Source organism: Diabrotica undecimpunctata, chromosome 1 (genome assembly GCF_040954645.1).
Source record: "Diabrotica undecimpunctata isolate CICGRU chromosome 1, icDiaUnde3, whole genome shotgun sequence".
Taxonomy (NCBI): Eukaryota; Metazoa; Arthropoda; class Insecta; order Coleoptera; family Chrysomelidae; genus Diabrotica; species Diabrotica undecimpunctata.
The window spans coordinates 20,601,504-20,625,991 of record NC_092803.1 but is presented as its reverse complement, the minus strand read 5'-3'; the positions used below and the strand labels follow the sequence as shown (position 1 = coordinate 20,625,991).

At 32.9% G+C, this 24,488-nt stretch overlaps 1 protein-coding gene and 1 long non-coding RNA gene across 2 annotated transcripts in view; one reads left to right on the top strand and one right to left on the bottom strand.

Annotated features, from left to right (window-relative positions):
* Positions 1-283: 283 nt before the first annotated feature.
* LOC140446072 (uncharacterized) lies at positions 284-4,514 on the top strand. The gene is made up of 2 exons (XR_011951458.1): positions 284-817; positions 4,444-4,514. It is a non-coding gene; the product is annotated as an uncharacterized lncRNA (long non-coding RNA).
* A 4,164-nt stretch (positions 4,515-8,678) lies between these two features.
* The window catches only part of Ir93a (Ionotropic receptor 93a), a 39,438-nt gene continuing 23,628 nt past the window's right edge, over positions 8,679-24,488 (bottom strand). Inside the window, exons 12-15 of the mRNA XM_072538582.1 lie at positions 23,015-23,198; positions 22,877-22,955; positions 11,966-12,123; positions 8,679-8,885 (exon numbers count right to left, since the gene is read on the bottom strand). Of these exons, the coding sequence (XP_072394683.1) occupies positions 8,788-8,885; positions 11,966-12,123; positions 22,877-22,955; positions 23,015-23,198 (519 nt within the window). The 3' untranslated portion in view covers positions 8,679-8,787. The remainder of the gene's footprint in view (positions 8,886-11,965; positions 12,124-22,876; positions 22,956-23,014; positions 23,199-24,488) is intronic.

The following is a 24,488-nucleotide window of genomic DNA, read 5'->3' as shown; positions in this document are numbered from 1 at the left end:
AGATGGACGAGAAAAATTATACATTGAAGACCACGTGAGCACAGTCGTAGTAGAAGACCACAAAAACGGTGCCTAGACGACATCAAAGCAAAAGTGGTGAGAAACTGGCACCAAATAGCATAAAAAAGAGAAGAGTGGAGAACTCATGCGAAGACCTTTGTCCAGGAGTGGATGCAAACAGACTAAAGAAAAAGAAGAGAAGTCTGCCCTACAACTCAGGCGTTGTTTTGTACAGTGTTTTTTACCGTGTACGTCTTTCTCTTTAATTTAAAGAATAAATTTGTTTTTTATAACAGACTTGTAAATATTTTAATAAAAACAGTTTAAAAATATTGTTCTTCTTGATATTGTCACGGCTCATATTGCAATCTACGCCCAATAATATTTTATCAATTAAAATAAACAAGAGAGACCTCGCCTTAACATGTAATGTTGCAGTGATCAAACAATGAAACGATCTACGCCATATTTTAACACTTGAATTTTTATCTTTTCTTTTTTTAACTCTTTGTAAGACATGGGTTATTTGAAACCAAACAATACACTGAGATTCTTCAGAATTTTCAGAAAATGCTTCCAAGAGGTTATCTCTTTCCCCGAATGATCATCAATTCCAGGTCAAAAAATCCCTTGTTATCAGTTTCTTTACGTCACATATGCGCTCTTTCTTATAAAACTCTTTGAAAGCTCGGAGTGTACTCAGTTTTAGAATAATATTCACATAGTGCGAGTGGGATTCTTGTGAAAGTTATAAATATTTTTATGTGTCAATGAGAATTTTTGAGTTTTTATTAAACTCTAGACACCAGGGAATAAGGTGAGTAGACAGAAGTAAAAACACCACTGCCATTTTAAAGGGAGCTACTTGGAAAAATATTTTTTCGTCTTAAACCACATGTTTTTACTTATGTTCTGCAACTAAGTTTTTTTATTTCTGCATTTTGAAAATTTCTATTCAATTAAATTTCGTTTAAAAATTATTGATAGCACAGTTTTTCTTATACAGTTCAGGGCCGGACTGGCTCAAAAAAGACGCCAACGTTAACTCTAAATGGAAGGCGTCAGGCTCTCTCTCTTTAATTTTAATTTTAATATTAGCCAATATGAGACGTTTCTCACTGTCTCTATACTTTTTGTACTCCCTGGATAATATAGTGTATATTCCCAAATAAATTTTTAATAAGTGTGAAAAATTTTTCAACGGTTTCAACATTGGGGAAAAACATGGTTATTGATAGTCAATAGATCTCTCTTTCTTAATTTATTTAGATTTTGTAGTGCGCTCCAGGGCACTATAAAAAATACTTTCGAAAATGGGAGTATTTTATGATTCTATATAGGAATCTACTCTTTTACAAAATCTTAAAAAAGTCATATCGATTGGTGGTTGGTATAACTCCTTTTCTGAATTCTCAATAGTTTAAATTGACCATCTCTTTCTCTATACCGTTTTTTTTTTCAAAATTTGCTTTATAAGTTTTTAGAGCTATTATATTCATAACTTTGTTTATGTGCGCTCCTAAATTTTTATAATAGTTACATAATAGCATTATTTCTAAAAAATTTCCATGAATTACTATAGGATCGTCAAAACTGTAGGCATTTTCAACTTGTGCCCTTATTGCAACACCTTGTTTCCCCGTCAACTTCAAAATATTAATGATAGTATGTATATGCAAAATTCCGAATACTTCTTTTTTCCGTTTTACGAATTGTTTTTCAAACAACATTAAGTCAACAGTTGTTTCCTCATTATAAGTTTACTTTCATAAGTGTTTTCATGCTCATTTGCTGTTTGAATTAAATGTCTAAATCCGTTAAAACTTTCAGAAAAAATTGAGGAACCATCAGAAAATAACAAACAAATACTGCAGTATAGCTTTTTTCATTTCAGTTGTAGTAAGCTAGTGCTTACTTTCGCCACAAAAGCAATAGCTTATTATTGGATTTGCTTAGAATAAAATGGAATTAAAAAAGTCGTTTATCTGACACGCGAGGTTTTTTGAAATAATTTTGGGAATTTTTTTCATCAAAAAGTATTTCTTTTATTTCTACTTCTCCTTCATACCCTTCTTCTTCTTCTGAACCTATTTTTTTGTATTTCTACGACATACTGTTTATTTAAAACAAAGAAAAAATTACTATCATCCATATTTTGAACAATGTTTTCTTTCTAGAAGGTTTATAGTAAAAATATAGTAATATAAGATAATTTATTTGCATTTTTTTTATCATGGTGAATGTCTTTTGTGCAACAAAAATATAATATTCTATACGCTATCTGATATCTTCATATATTTTCAAATATACCCATATTATATGAAGGTTTTCCAAACACTCGTTAAATATTTTCCTTTAAAAAAATACAAGTTTTTTTAAAAACAACTCTTGAAATTATTATGTCCAAGGATGCTGCTGTACATCATCGAAGAACGTGATATATATTATGACCTTTGTTATCTCTTTACGTAGTTAATGTTTTAATATCATCACTAAGTACCGATAAAATAGTTTATGAACAATGTTTTCTTTAAATTATTTTGACAAACACTAAAAATGTTTTGTTTATCAAAAAACATTTTGATAAATAACATTTTAATATATATATATATATATATATATATATATATATATATAATATGTATATAGGCCACAAATCGTAGAATCCACAATAGGAACATTCCATTTCTGTCCGCAATTCCGATTCAATTCCTCTAGCTTCAGCTTGATATAGGTCAACGCCATCTTTATACAGGTCACAAAATTGATTTTGTGACCCAAGGTCAAACTAGGCTGTGGTGCCCCCCGTTGACCATCAACATCACAGACCCTGATGGACAGGTTACCAAAGTAATCAAATACCCCGCTTTCTCGTCTACTAGGGTTTCCGAGGACTCAGAATCCCGAGGACCCAGACGCTACTTCACTGGTCACTGATCAATGCATTACGGCTATTAAAACAGCGGACGGTTCATTTATACCGTCGATGATGACATTTTGGGTGGAGTGGAGTGGACATGGTTTGGGTGGAGGATGGCGGGGGTTTGGCGTGGTGATTGATGATTAATTTAAGTATATTGAGATTTCTGGCTCCCCTCACCATAAGTATCTGGGTGTGGTTTTAGACAAAAAACTAACCTGGACACTTGAAAAAGTTTTAAACATGCTTCGTTGCATATGTAAAGCTAGATGGGGTGCTGACCCAAAAATAACATTAATGTTTTATAAGTTGTATATCCGTTCAATCATTGATTACGGATGCCTCTTATATGGTTCATCGTCAAAATCTAATTTATCAGAAATCGATAAAATTGAGTATAAAGCAATACGTATATGCCTTAGTGCGTTTAAGTCTTCTCCGTGTGCTGCAGTTCTAGCAGAAGCACAGGAGCCTCCTCTAAACCTTAGAAGAGAATTCTTGTCTAATAATTTTCTAATAAAGACCAGGACTTCCAACTCACATCAATTATTAAAAAAAATGAACACTCTCACCGAATATAACTTAACACATTCTTATTGGAGAATTAAAACTTCTCCTCCTCTTACAGATGCTTATATAGAAACTAACAACTTTGGAAATATTACTAAACAAATATTACCTATATTATAAGCTTTCTATTGAAGAAATAGTGATCTTTCCAAAGATCATAAAACCTGCATACAGAAACTTACACATATCACACAATATCACAACCAATAACCAAAAAACATAACAATGAGTTGTTATGTCATATTAAGAAGTTAATCTCTCGATTTAAATATAATAGCAATGACTTAGTCTTTATCTGGGTAAAAGGTCATGCCGGAATAAAAAAAATGAGGTAGTGGATGAAATGGAAAAAAATTCGTCTAATTTAAATAAAACAGAAAATTTAATAATCTCCAGCGACTACATTCCAAAATTGCATATAAAATTAAGAAAAAAATGGGAAACTATTTGGCTCAAGTTTGTACAAAGCTCGATTATTCCCACAACTTCCGCAAAACATCCCACGCATATTTGATTATCACGTTAGCTGATTCTACTCATCATCCCTAAGCCGTTTAAGATTAAACCAAAGAATATAGACGCATATAGACAAAAAATATGTATGCATCTATGTATATTCTTTGAATAAACATTTGCAACTTTCCTGCACATTTCGCTAAAATCGGAATGCGTATCAACTATCTTTGTTCATGTAAGAACAACTCTACCGCAGACTTTCATATAATCTTTAATTGCGAACTTAATGAATACCCTATAAAAGTACCTACTAATTGCCCTACTTCGAGAGCAGAATCTATGAATGAAATTATCATAGTTCCTTATAGACTCTAAAATAAATATTTAATATGACATCCTTAACTTCTGAACATACACACATACCCACTCAATATAGAGTTCAACCGCACAATCAAAGCTTTTAATTCTTACTAATTTAGATTTGTTTTTTTTTTCAGTTTGGACAGAAATCTAGGCACAAAGAAAGACAGCAGGAGAGGTAACTCCGGCAACTACAAGGAACAACAAATTCTAACCAGAATACATCACGTACCTTAGATTTTTGTTTCGCTTGTTTAATCTTAACGTCGTCAACATGGTAGTAACCATTTTAACAGCCTCTAAAAAAGCTACTGACAGTTGGTGTGTCACTCCAAAGTAAGTCGATAGCATTAGCACAGAATAAATAACAATCAGAATGCCCACTCTCAGAAGCCGCCTTTTGAAGTTTGTCAGCACGCGATCGCCATATTTTAAACGAAAACATAGACTCGAATTGAGAAATTTGTGACAAGCTACGACAGAACTGTAATTTAAATTTTTAGAGATTAATAATTTAGTAAATTTGAAATAATTTAATCTATTCTTCAACTAAAAGTACCATAAAATAGTGCACATTATGTGTATGGTTGACGTAAATAAATTAAACCAGGTTAATTTGTCTATGCACAACAAATAAAATTTCACTGCACAGCACTGGTTCCGTTTAAAACATGACTGATTCCGTCTGCGCGAACGAGATGCGCGTACTTATCTTGGCAAGCAGAGTGGGCATTCTGATTGTTTATTATTCTGTGGCATTAGTTTTAGTGTTTAGTTATTAAAAACATTACAATGCATTCGTAATAGAAAGTAGCGTTTATCATAGACCGTGCTGTTTTTTTTTTCAAATTCAGTCTCAAAACTTTTAAAATCAAAGTAATTGTTTATAATGTAATCCTGGATCAAAATAAAAAAGAGGATTTACTGCAAAATCAATATCCAAACTCTTTTAAAACTTCACAGTAATTGAATTATCTTGGCTATATTATAATAAAATGTAAGTATATGTCAAGAAGTTTAAGTATATATTAACAATACACGCTTTTCATGTTATGGTCATTATTATAACAAGCCTATGAAATATTTCTCGGTAACTGATTTTGTGCTTTGTCTCACTAACCACTATCTTTTTTTTGCAGCAACTTCAACGAAAAGAAGGAAAAATCAGACCCCTTTCAATCCAAGAAAGACATCAAACCACAACCGAAGACAAACTCCTACGGGGCTTGGGGACCAACTTTTAAAAATAAAGACCATTTTGCTAATCTTCACTATTGTTAGTCTGTAGGATTTTGGATGAAATATAAATTTTTTTGGTTGGCTATGTAATTCAGAGGCTTAGAAATAAATATATTTTTATAAGTTTATAAACTTTATAAATTAATTTCAATTGCAATGTAAAATTAATTAAAGTATTTATGGGCAAAATGTGCTTTTTTGAGGGTATGAGTGAAATAAAAAGAATTTTATCATTATCTGTCGTCTTGTATCATCTGCCATCTGTTGGAGATATATGTTAATATGTTTGAAGAGGAAGATAACAATACCAACTTTTGTCCATAGAGCTGGGGTTCAAAATCTACAAAACTAATTGAAGCGTCATATTACAGTGCTTGTCGAAATCTGGATTCCCTTAAAATCGACCAACGACAATTTAGTAGATATAATTACTGCCTTGCATATTAATACTGCCTTCTGCATCAACCAAAAATATATTGCAATTTATTTTGATTTGCACAAAGCATTTGCTTGGCGTCACAAGATAATATCAATACTGCAATCATGGGGCGATCAAGGAAATATACTGGCTTTTGTTAAAAATTTTCTCTTAACTAGAAAATTTCAAAATAGAAGTAAACGGTCTTCTAGCTGTGTTATATCAAAAAAATGGCAAACCTCAAGGCTCGGTAATCAGTACGAGAATGATCTTATAATATTCTTAAAGGGGAACAATATACAGAGCATGGCCAAGTTACTACACGATCAGCTTATAGCATGGTCTCAAAGGAGTGGTTTTTCGATTTGCTTTATCTAAAACTCGCTGCATCATATTTTCAAAGAGATCAAAGCAACATTTCCAAAGAGATCAAGCTCTAACCTGGAAGTACCACATCAAATATATTTCAGCAACATGTCAAAAAAGACTAAACCTCTCGAAATGTCTTTTGGGTACGAATTGAAGCGGACGGTAGAACTCTACTCACATTATATAAAAATCTGATCCACTTCAAGATCGATTATGGATGCCATGCTTACTCGTCTGCTTCAACAACAATTTTAGACACCATCAAAATAACGCTCTTACGTTATGCAGTGCATTTAGAATAACTCCTATCACAAGTTTTCAGGCCGAACTAGGTGAACTTAGATTTAAGAAGACATAAATTAATACTCTCATATGCAGTGAAGCGGTACTCCCTATAATCTCACCAAACCATTCACTCCTCGAATATTCAGCATGCAAAATCCTACATTCCTTTTTTATGAAAATGCAGACGAATCATTAATGAATTAAACCTTGAAGTATCGAAATCTGTCCTAGCAAGATGCCAACTCCCCCTACCTGGCTAATATCTTGTCTTCTGTTCATATAAATCTGGATCTATTATCATCGTCAATAAAAGAATGAAACCAATCGACATATAATAAATTCCAAATATCAAACCTTAATTTCTCAATGTTCTTCCTTCAAACAGTTATTCACGCATGGATCTAAGACGGAACATGGTGTAGCATCTGCCTTTGTAACAAAGGATAAAATAAATAAATATTAACTTTTTCTTCGTCGTCTTCCTCTTTATAAGAAATCCTGCTTGTTCATTGGCGGATTAATACCTCTATGATCTTAATGATTATGACCTCTACGACACGGGTCTCCTTCATATTCTGCTTGTGTGGTTATTTCATTCCTTTTTTCTATTTTGTGTCCATTTATTTTTACAATGTAGGCACATTACATTTTCTTCTAATGTCTTCACTTCTCTTTCGATCTCTCAGCGTACTTCCTACAATTCTTCTCAGTACTCTCATCTCTGCCGTTTCCAGTAGCCTTTGCGTTGTGGCTGTGTCAGCTAGATAGTGTAATTCTCAGGTAATATAAACTTTCGAAGACTAATACTATCTTAATAGGAGAACTCTTGCAACATATAAATTCTCTAGAAATCGTCTCGAAAATCCATCCTACAGAATGGGAAGAATAGATTTTACTTATTAGACACTTATTAGAAACTTATTAGACAAGAATTGCGCAATCAAAATTATAGAAACATTGCTTTCGGTTAGGTGCCATCTCATATTGGAATCAAGGAAAACGATCTGGCAGATAAACATCCACTAGAAGCCTTAGAGGACGAAACTATTGAGATCTATCCAAAAACTCCAGCGACAGATCTCAAACCATATTTCCACACCAAAATAGTTGACATATGGAATAGCAGATGGCAAAAAAAAAACAGTCGAAATTACTTGTGATTAAACAAACATTTCAACCATGGTCCAATAGTTCCACCAATCGTTTTTCTTAGGAGATCATAAAACGGCTGCGTCTTGGTTATAATCGCCTTACGCATGGACATGTGATGACACTAGATCCCAACCGGAGTGTTATGCTTGCGAGACCCAGCTAACAATCAAACACCTTCTAGTGGAGTGACCGTTACACAGTGAGGAAAGAGGTGAATTCGGCATTCCGGAGAATTTAAAAAATCTATTCTTAAAGTACGGTACCGAAGTAATTATTCAATATTTAAAAGAAATAAACTATTTATAAAAACCTTGTTTGTTGTACCATTCTATGGATGTTAATATTTATTTCTTTCGTTAATAGCTATATAGGTTGATGCGATGTAAATAAAAAAGTACTTGTTGAACAAGATTTTTTGAATTTCCATTTTTGTGAAACATAATATTGTTGAATTATCTCTATCTTTGATCCCCTCTCTTTTAGCACATAATTTTGACAATCCAGTTATTCAGAGGTGACAATATTGGTCTCTATAAATGTTTATGGATCGAAATATGTGGCTCGCTCAACATAGAGTGTTTTTTTTTCAAAAAAATTTCAACTTAAAAAATTAACATTTTCGACAAAAGTTTCACTCGAAAGTCTATAATTTTCAGCACCTGAAATATTACATATTTTCAGACCTTCAGGACATAAAGTAGATTATGAATCGGTTATCCAAATTTTTCTAGCTGTCATAGCGATTAACTTTACAATTACAGTTTTGGGTCACAAAATCATAAAACTAAAACATCGAAATTTTTTATAAATCGTTATATTGATCCAATTAGTACCCTTCTTTATGAATAATCCTGCAAATGATTGGGACCAAAACAAAAACTGAGAATATGTTATTTCTGACACTTTAATACTTATATTATACAATATTTTTTTTTATCTTAATACATCTAAATACACTAACAAATTCCACGATTTCAGTTATGATATCAAACTGAAATTATTAAACTTTTCTAGTAGTTTACGTCACAAATGGCTGAATAGTTTGTTGCTTGTGTTTGCTGAAATGTTTATTCCACAGTTTTTCGAACAATAGAATCAGTAGAGCTGCTGTAAAACCTACAAAACACACAATGAATTCGACAATTCTCTTAACAAAGAAAAGAAAACTAAAAAATAGTTAGCTATACATTATTTATTCCCAAGTCAAAGCCACATCGACTTCACGTAGATAAGTACAGGTTGGCCATTATAGAAAGTATTCGAATAAAACACACGGATGGAAATATTACACAATTTTAATGGGAATAAGCTACAACTGAAGTTTAAGATAAGTTTATTGACGTTTCAATTTCCACTTTGGGAATCGTTCTCAAAATACAAACATTAATAAATTACACAAATTTTGTTTTTTGCTACTTGTGAAAAATTCTTTTAATAATTTTACCCGACTCATTTATATTGACAATTCAGACATATATTATACATTTTAAAGTAGACGACTTAAAAATAATATTGCAAATGTTGCTGAGTTGCGTTCCTGGGACGACTTCATTGTAAGATAGTTCATTCTATTACATGAAATCAACTTTAACTTGAGAATATCCGTCAGAATAAATCATAGCATGTGATTCGTCTTTAAAAAGACAACCACATGCCATGATGACAGTAAATGTTTCGTGTTAGTGATTCCATAGTAAATCATGAGGAAAAAACCAGGAAAAAAAACTCATAGTTCTAGCCCGACATGGTAAGTATTTGGTCTTACATTTAGTATATTCTCAATAAACACCAAATTCTGATTTTATATGTACGTTATTTAAAAATTATAAATAATGTATCCTCGATATGTTACCGAATTAATAGTGGTATTTTCCTTTTATTAACTTCGTCTTTTAATATGGGTAACCAGATCCTACTGCATTCTGCCGAGGAATTTGCGACACAATTGGTCTCATTTAGCATAATTATGCTCATGAATTGAATGTGCGAATGGACTTCAGGAACAGGTTTGAATCTGGATCCGTATCGATAAGTAAGCTTTTCAATGGTTCAGGTGACCATTAACTTCTTGTAGTTGCACTTTTCCTGACGCGACTAATAAATACTGCCCTTCAGGGATGATTTTTAAAAAATAATTATTTATTTAAATTTCAGAAATACGAGAGAATGTCGTGAAATTTAAACTTTCGTTCTTATTGGTTACAATCTGACTGAATAATAATTAATTAAATGAAAAATATCAGGAGATGCTAGGTATTCCCAGACATAACGCAGACGAAATTGTCGAAAACCCGCAGAATATAGACTTGCATATTTCTTGCGAGGCCCCTTCCAAAACGGAGATAATAGCAGCTATCAAATCTCTGAGAAACAAGTCACCGGGAATCGATAACATTGCTGCTGAAATACTTTAAGCTGATCCGCATCTAACTGCTGAACTTTTGCTCCCCATAATCCGAGAGGTGTGGGAAACAAACCACATTCCAGCGGGCTGGAAAAAAGGTAACATTATCAAGCTTCCAAAAAAAGGTAACCTCACACTGTGCAAAAATTGGAGAGGAATAACCTTGGTTACTGTCATAAATAAAATTTTCACTACCATCATACTGAAAAGAATAACGAACAAGGTTGAGTTTCGAGCTAATCAAGCAGGCTTTAGACCAGAACCCTCCTGCATAGACCACATAAATACTGTGAGGGTAACAATGGAACAATCGGTTGAATGGAACACACCCCTATACATGGTTTTTGTTGATTTTGAATGTGCTTTTGATAGCTTGTCTCACGCTGCTGTATGGAAAATTTTAGAGCTAAGAAACATCCCGCAAAAAATAATTTCTATTATAGTCACTATATACTGATGCGAAATGCAGCGTGACACACAATGGGATCAACAGTGATGAATTCGACGTACTTACTGGAGTTAGACAGGGATGCGTGCTTTCTCCGTTTCTTTTTTACATAGCTAGACTATGTTCTCTCCAAACTAGACTCCGACACAAGAGGGATACAATGGACGTTAACCACATGCCTAAGCGCTCTAGAATACGCGGACGATATCTGCCTTTAGGTCAAAGGTTCCAAGATCTGGCTTACCAATTGGAAACACTTTCCACTGAAGCCAATAAAATAGGTTTGAAAATCAATATTAGTAAAACTAAGTCCATGAGAATAAATGCAAGGAACAACACGCTATTTACTATGTAAAATGTGGAAAACTTTACGTATCTTGGAAGTGTCATAACAGAAAACGGAGGTACAGAAGACGATATTCGTATGAGGATACGAAGCTTTCAGCACGCTCAACCCTGTTTGGAGATCTTTCGAGTATACTGCAAGGACAAAGATCCGAATATTCCGATCAAATGTCATGTCTGTTCTACTCTACGGATGTGAAACCTGGAAAGTGACAAACACCCTCACAGACAAACTGCAGGTCTTTGTTAACAAATGTCTACGAAGAATTGTTCGTATATTCTGGCCTAACACCATCAGAAACGAAGATCTGCTACACCTGACCGAACAAAAGAGGGTACAAAATGAAATTAAGTCTAGAAAGTGGGGTTGGATCGGTCACACACTCCGAAAAAATAGTTCCAGTATCGCAAAGACTGCCCTAGAGTGAAATCCCCAAGGGAAAAGAAAAAGAGGTCGCCCAGTACAAACTTGGAGAAGATCCATAATGGACGAGATAAGAGGCCAAGGAAAGTCTTGGAATGAGGTGAAGGCCTTAGCGCAAAATAGAACCCGATGGCGCGTTTTCACTGAAGCTCTATGCTCCACTTAGGAGTTCAAGAACCTTATATATATATATATATATATATATATATATATATATATATATATATATATATATAATGAAAAATATATAGTTTTCGATTCAGGTCGATCCATAGTCCAAGCGCTGACTATGCTAGACGAGTTCTTTGCCCATGTAAGGCCTAGAGCTTTACGAAACTAAAAAACGATTATGATTATGAATATTTTGCCTAACAACAATCTTTTTTGTATTTAAATTTATGAATACAAATTTTTCATTATAATTCAAATTCTTTTTTTTGTCGTTGAAATATTTCTTCTTTGGCTAAATCTTCAGTAAAATAAAAGTTAATAGTAATTTAGGTACTTAATAATTGTTGTAGGAAAATAGTCGCTAAAAAACAGTATTAATATGAAAATTGTATAATATTTCATACCCATGAAGAGTACAAAAAAGCTTCCCTGCATATCATCCAAATTCACTGTATGATTGTTGACTTCAATGAGATGTCTGTTCTTCCAACATCTGTCCCTCTTTGGTAAATAATCCTTCAGCCATTTCTCAATCAATCCCATTTGATGTAATTTTTTAATCCTAAAAATACAAGAGATATATTCGTGTGTTTTATCCAATGGTGGACATTTTTTTACCATACCAAGCACAATACCGGTTGGGGACATAATTGCTAGTGTTTGAGTTGGGAGTTAGTAAATTATCGTAGGATGTCACAGACGAAATCTAAATGGAAACTTCACGAATATTAAGACGAGCCAAACCATCTAAAAGCAATCCCACGGCACGAAAAAGAAAAGAATCAAAACCTAAATGCTGACGAAAACATTTTTAGTTAATTTATTAATTTTCAACGTGCTGCTGCCCAATAAGAATAATAATGTTACCAATAGTTATATTCAAATATACTTATTTAGAAGAAATTTTCAATGTATATCTATCTAAAAAATTTTCAATGAATATGTGTGCTAATTGAAAATACAATAAAACAAAATAAAATATAAACATCACAAATTTAATCACGTAATTTAGGTTTACATATCAAAATGATGACTAAAATTTTTACCTATTCCACAGCCACTCAAATAAATAAATACATGCCTGAGATCAGAAATGAATTCGGCCTTCGGTGCAAAAAAACTAGAACTGGGTGAATATTTGCCCATCTTAGTGCTCGAGATAAGAAACTATTATATATATATATATATATATATATATATATATATATATATATATATATATATATATATATATATATATATATATAACTGTTTTGGATGGGTTGGAGTCAATAAAAGGGCTATTGGTTAACTTTTTTTTTAATCTCGAGCTTTCAATTGTGTTTACAATTATTATCAAGAGCTAAAAAAGACAAAATATCTTACAAGTTTGAACTAAAAAGAAAAAACAATTTTTGTTAACTTACCAAATAAAAATTAGTTTAGTAAGTAAAAATTACTGCTAATACATCTTTTATAATTTGTATTAAAAAAATGTTTTCAAAATTATAAAAATTTTCGGAGAAACATTTATTAGATTAAAACATTTTTATATTAAATATTTTGAAGATGTATTAGCAGTAATTTTTACTTACTAAACTAATTTTTATTTGATAAGTTAACAAAAATTGTTTTTTCTTTTTAGTTCAACCTTGTAAGATATTTTGTCTTTTTTAGCTCTTGATAATAATTGTAAACACAATTGAAAGCTCGAGATTAAAAAAATAGTTAACCAATAGCCCCTTTTATTGACTCCAACCCATCCAAAACAGTTATATATTTGTTCCAAACGAGTCACAAGTACTTCTTTTTTTTCTTATATATATATATATATATATATATACACCTATATATATATATATACCTATATATATATATATATATATATATATATATATATATATATATATATATATATATATATATATATATATATGATATGATTGGTGTTTAAAGAAAATAAAGTTATATACCTACTAGATAATTTTAGATATAACAAGTATTTGGTTATTTTAAGAAGTTATATACTAAAGAATTTAATAAAAATATATTTATGTGAGGGCATTATTAAGAAATTAGCATATAAAAAGTATTTTTTTAGTAATTATGATGTTGTAGATATATTTAAGTGAGCCATGTGACTAGGCAACCAGATATACATACTATGAAGTGACGTTTAAGAATAATTACGAATATAAAGTGGGGTTATAATGATAATATGTTGTTTAAAATGTGTAATTTATTAAATTAAAATGTTTAATTTATATAAGTTACTGATTTAAATGTATACTCTGATCTGAAAAGCCTAAATGCCAACAAAATTCTCGATAGATAAGTAAGGAATTCTCTAGATCACCGGAGATGGCTTTGTTTGCGAAATGGTTTGTTCCAGAAAATTCAGACATGTATTTAATAGAACAAATGGAACATGATTTCTTACCAGATGGTTCTGGAACATCCAAAAAGATATAAATACCCGGTGATTTGGATTCAAAGGAGTCAGAAAGTTTAAGTCAAGCAGTCAGAAAGTTTAGTAAGAAAGTCGATTCAGTTAGTTATGAGTTTTTTTAGTATGAAAATTAGTTAGAGGCAGTCAATCAGTTACAATTGTTCAATATAGTGAGTTGAATCAATATTAAGAAACAGTATAAAGAAAATAATATTGAAGATTAAAAATTATGTTATGTATAAATGATGATAATGGAAGAAGTATTAATTGAATATTAAAATTAAATGATATTTTGGTGATTGGATATTGATATATTGAAAAGAAGAATAAAAATAAATGCTGTTGCTGATTTGCTTGGTGGTTTATAAATGCTGTGAAGAAAAATATCTTAAATTGGTGGAAGCTGATAATTGGAAAAAGTAATTTCACAAAAACAGGGATAACCGAAGCTGAGAAGAAGACATTTGAGTGGTGATTATAATCTATATAGTGGAAAACAGTTCATTTAGGCATTCAGTGACAGAAAGGTACAAAATTTTGTTAATATAATTTAGTTAGTGTCATAACAATTTCAATTCTGAAGATATTTTGTTTAAATTTTACATTGTCTATAGAATTTAATTAGTTTCATAAGAATTTCAATTCAAAGATAGTTTATTTTAAATTTACATTGGCTAGGTTAGATATATATGTGTGTTTCATAATAGATATAATAAAGATAATTTAAAAAAGTACTTACAAACTAATTCTTTGAGAACCGCGATAAAAACCCTATATTATTAAAAAATACTCATTGCTCATCATTCAAACAAACAATACGTCATAACAATATATATATATATGTATATATATATATATATATATATATATATATATATATATATATATATATATATATATATATATATATATATAGATCCAATCCCAAGGTTTTCATTACTCTCTCTATCGAAAACCCACACATACCAATCGTTACTTGCATACCAACTCTCACCATCCACCTTCACAAATTAATTCAGTCATTAATACCCTTGTCTCCAGAGCAATATGCCTTTTCGATGATGCAAATAGATCCGCTGAGCTCTCTTGTTTGAAACAAGCCCTCAACGAAAACGGTTATCGCGAAAATCACATCAATAGGAGCATCCACAAACATCAATCTCCCACTCAATCTCAATCCAAAGACTCAGACCCTTATCATACGAAAGCTTTTCTTCCTTACATCAAAGGTGTCACTGACCAAATCGACAAAATTCTTAAACCAAGAGGAATAAAAACAATATTTATCCCCCAACAAAAACTTTCATCTCTTGTCCGATCAATCAAAGACAATATTCCAAATGAACAGCACGGAGTTTAAGAAATTCCTTGTGTAGACTGTCCCCGATCCTATATAGGCCAAACAAATCGTAGAATTCAAAATAGGATTTATGAACATCTCATTTCTGTTCGCAATTCCGCCTCAATTTCAGCTCTCGGTCAACACCATCTTCATACAGGTCACAAAATTGATTTTGAAAACTCCAGAATCATAGCCTCCATCCGCTTCTATAAACCAAGAATTATCCGAGAAGCCATAGAAATAGAAAAAAGGCCAAATTGCCTTAATAAAAGATATGACGCCATACGGTTACCTTCTACATGAAGACCTCTCATAAAGAAAATATCGCCCCCCTCCATCCTCGAATCAAAATCCCACTATCGGAAATGTTCGCGCCAACTCTCGCGCCAATCCCCACCCTAACCCTCACCTAGGCAACGCCACCATCGACAGTATAAATGAACCGTCCCCTGGTCCCAGTCGTAGTAGTGGAATAGTGAGTGAACTAGAAGTGACTAGTGAGTGTAGTAGTGTCTGGGGGATCGGGATACTGAGACCTCGGAAGCCCTGCAGAAGAAATCGGAGAGGATGTCGAAAGCTCGGCCCAATGGATATCGACGCGGTTCAACCCGGAAGACTGGTGAGTTTAATATTAATTTTTATAATAGTATTAATCTTAGCTCTAGGTTTAATTGTACTAACCGCGGAAATCTTTCCGAAGCTTTAGTTAGTTAGTTTTGTGAAGAGGAACATAAAAAAGTTTGCTTTAATCGTGTTCGACAGAGAGGTACATGCATACCAACCTGCTCAAGTAGCTGATGACACAAGACTGTCGAATTAATCATGCCATAAAGCATCTTTGTATCTTTAATTAATCGTCGGTCATACAATGAGAGAATACCAAGTTGGGTTTCAATTTGATCATAATTTACTTGATTAAATTTAAAATGTATACCCTGTTTATATGCTACATATTTCAAGAACTTGTGTTGGACTGTCACGATTTTTAATATCTAAATATTATAAGATGGAGACCATACACAAGAACAATACTCTAGATGAGGTCTAACTAAAGAACAATATAGCAATTTAATCGCTTCAATATTCTGAAAATTTCTAGTGCATCTTTTTATAAAGCCAAGCATTTGTAGAGACTCGAAAATTATTGACCTATAATGCGATTCAAATAAAAGTTTAGAGTCTAAATTAATGCCTAGATCACGAATTTTGGTAACCCAGTTAACAATAATGTTCTGTATATTATGATTATATTCCATTGGGTCTCTCGATCGTCCAAAAGAAACAGCGTGACACTTAGATGCGTTCAGGGCCATGGCATTCAACAGACACCCTCTCACCCTCACTCAACCGATCAAGATCGTGCTAAAGATTAACACAATCTTCTGTATTGATAATTGTGTAGAACTTTAGATATTTCGCAAAAAGAAGAAGCTGTGCTGGAAGCAATGATGTATATCATTGATGAATATGTTAAATAACAGGGGTCCCAAATGAGAACCCTGGGGTATTCCTGAATGAACCATAATCCCACTGGAAACAAAATCCCTGATACGCACCATCTGAACTCAATCAATCAAGTATATTCTCAGCCATCGAGTGGACCATTAACACCCATTTTTTTAATTTGAATATTAAAATATTATCGTTGAACCGAGAAACAGTGGAGAAATCAGTGTCTAGTGCATGTACCTTACAGCTCCTCTCCAAAGCCTTTCTCAGGAAGTCCAGAAATATAAGTATATTACATTCGGTTAATCTTATATTCCGAAATCCAAATTGTTGGTCTACCAGTGACAAACCTAGGGGGGTTTTGGGGTTTATCCCCCAGGGCCCTATTCCGACACTGTTACTCACAAATTTTAAGGACTTAAATGGAGGTAGCATCATAAAAAAAATTTCGGTGCCCAACCAAAAACCCCCCTCCCCACAGAAAAATTCTAGGTGTGCTACTCTGGTCTACTAGCTGTTTTTTAAGTGAAACTTTAAGATAGTCATACACAAAAAAGTGAAATATCTTTGGTATTACACTAATTATACTAATGGGTCTGTAATTATTCACCAAAGAATTATTTCCCGGTTTAAAAATAGGTGTTAAAAATTATTTTTCCAGCATCCAGCATTTTCTGGAAATTCATTCTTATTTCAGAATAGATTAAAAATTTATGTAAAAAAGAAGTCTGGATAATATAAAACAACAATTCTCGAGAAAGCTGGGAGGTCATCCATCAGGACCAGGATCCTTATTCGCATCCAGTTTTGATAATTTAAAATAACATCAGATATAGTTATGTTGAAACTATTTAAGTTAGTAAGATCAAGTGAAGGTGGGTCACTGGGTATGAAACATTTTTGAGTGGAATAAACCGTAGAAAAATATTCTGCAAAAAGATTTACAATATCTGACCCGTGACTGGATTCAACACCACCATACCTTAACACATCGGACAAGAAAGGCTTTCCCTTCCATGAATTCATAAACGACCAAAATCCAAAAAGATATTTTTTTGGGCTTTCTTTTTCTCAACTATCAGGTCCTTCAACTCTGAGGGAGACCAAGAAGGAAATCTACGTTTTGAGTAATTTTTTAGGGGGATAAATCATTATATAGCCAAGTAAACTATATCATAAAAAATATTTACAATTTGATTCAGTAGTTTTTCTAAAAATAAATTATTCCAACAGAACTGTGACAAAAAATCAGTTATTTTCACATAGTCAGCCGACTTAAAGTCCTTAGAGAAACCATCATTAAACAAACCACTATGATGGGCACCTTTTGGTCATCTTTATCTCAAATTCCAGGGGTGGATGAAGCATACCCTCCCTCAAAAGAGCTTCATCTGACCTGGATACAGTTACATCAGCATTATCAACCAGCACCAAGTCGAGAATATTACCAGTGGAATTCACAATAGTGTTGGACTGAAACATATTGTGATATGCACACATACCAGACACAATGTGCAGGGCAGATCTGCACATTGAATGATCATCGTCAGCGTATGCCATAATTTGCGTTTTTAATCAAAAATAATTCTCCTGTTATATGACTCGACCATAGATAGAATTTCAACGTATTTAATTATTTATATTGATTCTGATTACGGATGGTTATTTCAACAATTAAAACTTAGCTTACAAGAAAATAGCTTCAAAAGAATATAAAGACATTTTTTTTTTAAACAGTAATACGATTAGTTGCTTATTAGGTAATTTGAGTATATTTCCATAATATATTGCACAAACTGTCTTAATTTATTGATAACGCTACAAAAATAACAATTTTAGAAAGATATAACTACAAAAATATGAAATTTTTCTAAACAACAAATCGGAATAAATAAATCAAAAAGTGGAAAAGCCAAGTTCTAACAGAGGTCAAGCTACTGATAAAATATAAACAGATGTAAAAATAACTTAACAGATGTTAAAAACAAACAAATCATGCTATAGAGCATAATAAACACGTTTCTATGTAGAATGAAGATGTCAAAATAGGGAAAGGCGGTGGGTCGGCTTCTGCTCTTACATTTCTCCATTAGTTTTTATTTTGGGTCATATCAATATTAATTTCTTTCATAGATCAAACCGTCTCCCACCATCTCTTCTTTGTGATTGCTCTCCTAAACCGTCCAGTAGTTTGATATTCAGCGATTTTTCATGCTACGTGGTTATTATTTTATCATTGAACTTACCTTAGTCATCTCAATATGTGCTCTCGTTGGTACCCCACCCAGATATTCATCCCGTAGAATATTTATTTTCAATTTTCCTTTTTTTTAAGTTCACTCATCTATCGAAAGGTGCATTTAAATCAAAGCGAACACAAACGAATGAACGAATTCGTAGGTGTTCGCTTGGTCATTTGTACTCTGTTCTCTACAAAGTAAGACCATTTACGTTATAGCGAACGTTCGCATTGGTTGATGATCCCTCCGCAATGTAGGATACAGATGATGTAATTATTAGTGCTGCTAGTTTTATTGTTATTGCAGGACTATACGAAACAAAAAGGAAGAAGAGAGTGTGGTGTTTAAATTTGTTACAAAGAGAAAAAAAGAGATGACACCTTGTTAATTGATTTAAAGACTGAAATTTAGATCAAGGTACAGATTTCTGTAGAATGTCTATGGATGATTTTGAAATGAAATTTAAAAGCAAACTACGTAGAATTATAAATTGTGCCAGTCCCACTACTTGACTTTTTTGAGGAGCCCTCTTTTTGCCTTTCTCGTCTAAATGATTTTAGAAGCGAATTAATCTTTTTTTTTGCTTCAGAGACATCACAATTCATATCAATAGAAATTTTGTTCCAGGCATCAGTTTTTTTGGTCGGTCAGATAGCCAAGCGGGCTGGGCGGCCGGATTCTCATTCGCTTCACTGCGAGTGGTTCAGTGGATGTGGGTTCGGTCCCCAGCTCGGTGTACAGAAAAACAAAAAGTCTAACGCAGCAGTTTAAAACTCTAGATGAATCTGCGGCTTAGACTAGAATATGCTGGTGTCTGATCGGCCTATGGTGGAGCAGTACGGCAAGAGATAAGGGCTTGCGGCTCGGTGATACTCCTCTATAGATCCCTATCGGAAGGGCGTGACGTCTAAAATACCCGGTATATATATATATATATATATATATATATATATATATATATATATATATATATATATATCAGTTTTTTTATTTATTATTTAATATAATTTTGGATTCGATAGTCATTCTTCGTTTCCAAATAATTCGATTAATTGAAGCGTCTTTTCATTCGTACATTCCATATTGCAAAATTATCTACGCATACAAGTTCTGAGCACTACACAACAAACAGCCCTCTCAAACTAATTTGTAAATAAATTAGTATTAAAACAGCACTTCCCAACGAATTCGTTCGCTACGTTCTATCCACTGAACACCGATTTTCTTTGATGATTCGCTGTTTTACCGACATCGGTTTGAACATGTCCGAACTCGAACGACTTCGTTCGGTTGTGTTTGATTCGCTGTTTAATCGAATAATTTTAACGAACGAATTCGTTTGTTCGTTTGTATTCGCTTTGATTTAAATCATCGAGTTAGAATGTATGAAGAGGGTATCACGTGACTAAAAACATATCGACATTAACACTTTTGACATATCGTATATGTTTGTTTACGTTTGTTGTTTTTCGAATATTTTTAGTTTTATAATACTTTTATAGAAACTGTAATATTATATTGTGATAGTGCATAATAATGGTTTCTTGTTCTCAACGTAATTGCAGTAGCAGAAGCAATGTTAATAAAAAATCTTCAGGAATAACGTTCTACAGGTTAGTATACAAATATGTAAACAAAGTAATGGCCCGTACTTCAGAGAATAACTTAATAGTATTTAACTGTATTAATTTATCTTTATGTATAATATATCGTGTTTTTAGTGTTTACCGCGAGATAAATAAATCATAGTTTATTAAAAATGTATTGCACTTTTTTAGATTATGATTAAATCTTCTGAATAACTAGTCATATTTTTATAGTAGTTTTAATATTATTGAGTCCGGCCATGATCCCACCGCCATATTGGTATCATCGTTAGTCACGCCTACCTACGCCGTTTTTAATACACACGTTAATACGCTCATAATGAATGTTGAGGATTATATGGGTACAAAGAGTTACTAATGTTGAGGTACTTCGTCGCATGTGTAAACAAAAAGAATTACTAAGAATAATCAAAGAGAGGAAAATGCAATACTTAGGTCATGTGTTGAGAGGCAAAAGATATGAATTACTTCAAGTTATACTGGAAGGAAAAGTACAGGACAAAACATCAGTAGGAAGACGCCAGAACTCGTGGCTGAAAGACCTGAGGAGATGGTTCGACCGCTCATCCGCAGAGATCTTTCGCGCAGCAGTTTCCAAAACTACAATTGCCATTTGGATCGCCGATCTTCGAAAGGAGACGATGCAATGAAAAGAAGAAGAATATGCTCATAGCTTCTCCATAGATTCTAACTCGATGATTTAAATGCACCTTAAGAATTCTAATTTTGCGTCATGCACTTGTTGTTCTTTCTTTTAATGATGTAATTTTCAGTTTCCACGTACTCTGCCTCATTACAGTTTCTTCTTTCGTGCAACCTTACGCAAATGTCTTAGCGTTTGAAGGTAAGGTTCACATACAGAAACAGCGTTTAGTTTGAAAGGCCCTAGCAATGATACGTTTTAAAGAGTTTTCACCATTTTGGTAATTCGCAATATGATCCTGACAAATTTGTGTGGTATAAACCAAATGAAATATTACATTCTTCGATCATCTTACAAAAGATTAGAGTGCCAATAATCATCTGTGGTCGTTCTGAACAATATCGGGGGTTGTTTGCTCATGATCTCAGCTTTCCTCATACCGCCTGAACCACCGACTCCGACTGAAAAATTTGCCTTTAAAAAGTAAAAATAGTCAAAAATGCTCTAAACTAGATCTCACACCAAAGGTCGTTCTACAAAACAGTTGTAACGAAAGTAATTAAAACGAAAAAGAGACAGTACAATTTTTGTAACAAAATGTGTACAACTAAAGTTGCTAATAGTACTTTGCTTAGTCAATATCTTATATTCTTAAAGAAGAATATCAATATTTTGTTTATTTAGAATTATTAGTACGGATTAGGTAGCTGCAACCAAGTTAGCTCAGAAGTGAGTCTATCCGCCTTTGGTGTCGAATGAAGTGAGTTCAATTTCCACTACAAAAAAAAAGTATTGCTAAAGCGGGACTTCTAAGTCTCATACAAACCAAAATAGTCGTTATATGTCTTGTAGAGCTCCTCCACGCTTAGTCAGACTCGACGTTAAGCTGTAGGTCCCAAATATAGCCATAATATTTCCAAAGCGGCAACGTTTAAGTCCCATACAAACCAAAATAGTCGTAATATGTCTTATAGAGCTCCTCCATAATTAGTCAAACTTGACGTTAAGCTGTAGGTCCCAAATATGTGTTTACAGGTAATGTTTTATGACACATATATATAAGTAGAGTAGCTGCCTACGCTCAAAATTGTGCATGGTACATTAAGAAAAGAAGAAGAATTACTTAAAAAACTCGAACACTGAAGTAAACGCTTCTATTGTAAGTAGTATAATATTTAATTAAAAAATTAAAAAAATACAAATCGACTATAATAAAGTTCAGAACGTTTTCAGACTCATCAGTCAATCTTCACTGAACTTTTGGAGTACTTGCGTAACTAACCGCAAGTTGGTTTGAGTTTCCCAACTCCCGTACTCACGTGTGGATGTAAAAATTCTGCTTCGAGTAGGGACATATGATTTCCGGTTAGTTATCCAATAACATCGGCATTTTGCCGTATAATTTAATACTTTTCAGTATGTTATCTTCAATGTAAAAAGTTCTGATCAATCCGAAAACGTTCTAAACTTTATTATAATCTATTTGGATTTTTAATTTAATTTTTTAATTAAATATTATACCACTTTTTATTTCGATGTTTTTGAACTAATATGGTATACAGCCAACTCCCAGGAATTATCCCATTTTCAGCAAACAATTACTTACTCTTCATTAATTTTAGGTAGATATGGGGATTCTGGAGCCACTACTAGAGATAATTTTTCATCAAAGAACTCCTCAAGACCTAGAATATAAAATTTTAGTAACACCAAAGCAAATAAAGACTATAATCAATATACCTACCTAAGACAAAATCACAGCGACCTGTCCTAAGAAACTGTTTCTTCATAATGAACTGAAGTTTCATCTTCCAATCGATGTAAACATGTTTCCCCTCTTCTATATTTCGTATAATAGTATCATCATCGGTAGATGCATGCTTTGACCTTTCTTCAAAGATAGTCCTGTACCTAGGTTCATTTGATGCCTGGAAACAAACAAAATAAAAAGAATCCCCAAATTGAAGATTACGTAACAAAGGAATTTAAAGAGAGAAAAATGAAAAGAAAGAAAGAGAATAAAAGGTAGATATAAATGTAAATGACCCATAACTTTCGTTAGACAAGAACAATGGTATTAAGAAAAAGTTTCCAAACTTATCGTGCAAAAGTAGGAAATTTCACTACCAGACCAAAAGTATGTTCTGGAAAATCGATGATGCTGGGTACATTTCTCGATATGTAGGAAACATTTGATAATACTGCATACGCAGCAATCTTCTTCTTCTTCTTCCTACTCTTTATAAGCAATTCTGCTTGTTCATTGACGGAGTAAGACCTCTATGGAAGGTTGCCACTCTATCTTTTGCGCGGTCGTCGGATACTTCTTCTGCCGATTGGTGACTTATCTCTTGCTATTTTGACGACACGGGTCTCCCACATTTTGCCTATGTGGTTATTCCATTCTTCTTTTCTATTTTGTGTCCATTTATTTATTCACTGTGCGTTACATTTTCTTCTAATGTCTTCACTTCTCTTTCGATCTCTCAGCGTATTTCCTGTAATTCTTCTCAGTACTCTCATCTCTGCCGTTTTCAGTAGCCTTTGCGTTGTGGCTGTGTCGAGTCTTGTTTCTGAGGCATATGTCATTCTTCTTCTTCTTGTGGTGCCTATCCGTTACGGATTTTGGCTACTAGCATGGCAATTTATTGACTGCAGCTCAAAATAGTCCTGAAGTGGCCAAGGAAAACTATTTTCGTAAGTTCTGGAGCCAAGATATTCTTCTTCTGCCTGGTCCTCTCTTTCCGTAGCCCTTTCCCTGTAATATAAGTTGCAGCATTTTATATCTATGATCTTTTCGCATTATATGTCCAAGATATTCTAGCTTGGCTGTTTCACATTTGTCATTATTGGTCTTATACTGGCTTTATAAATTTTTGACTTCATCTCAGTGTTAATGTGTCTGTTTCGCCATATAGTGTTATTAAGGCATCCTGCCAGTCTATTTGCTTTTTGTATTTGATCTCTTACTTCTTTGTCCAGGTCTCCATTGCTAGACAGTGTAATTCTCAGGTATTTGATTTCCATTACTTGTTCAATACTGATGCCATCAATTGCTATATCTGGTTGGTTCTTTGCTGACTACTATCTGAGAGATTAGTAAATATGAGATTGTCATATTAAATTCTTTTGCTCTTATGTTAAATCTGTGGACCAGTCTTTGCAGACTATCTTCATCTTGGGCTATAAATATTGTGTCGTCTGCCTAACAGAGTATT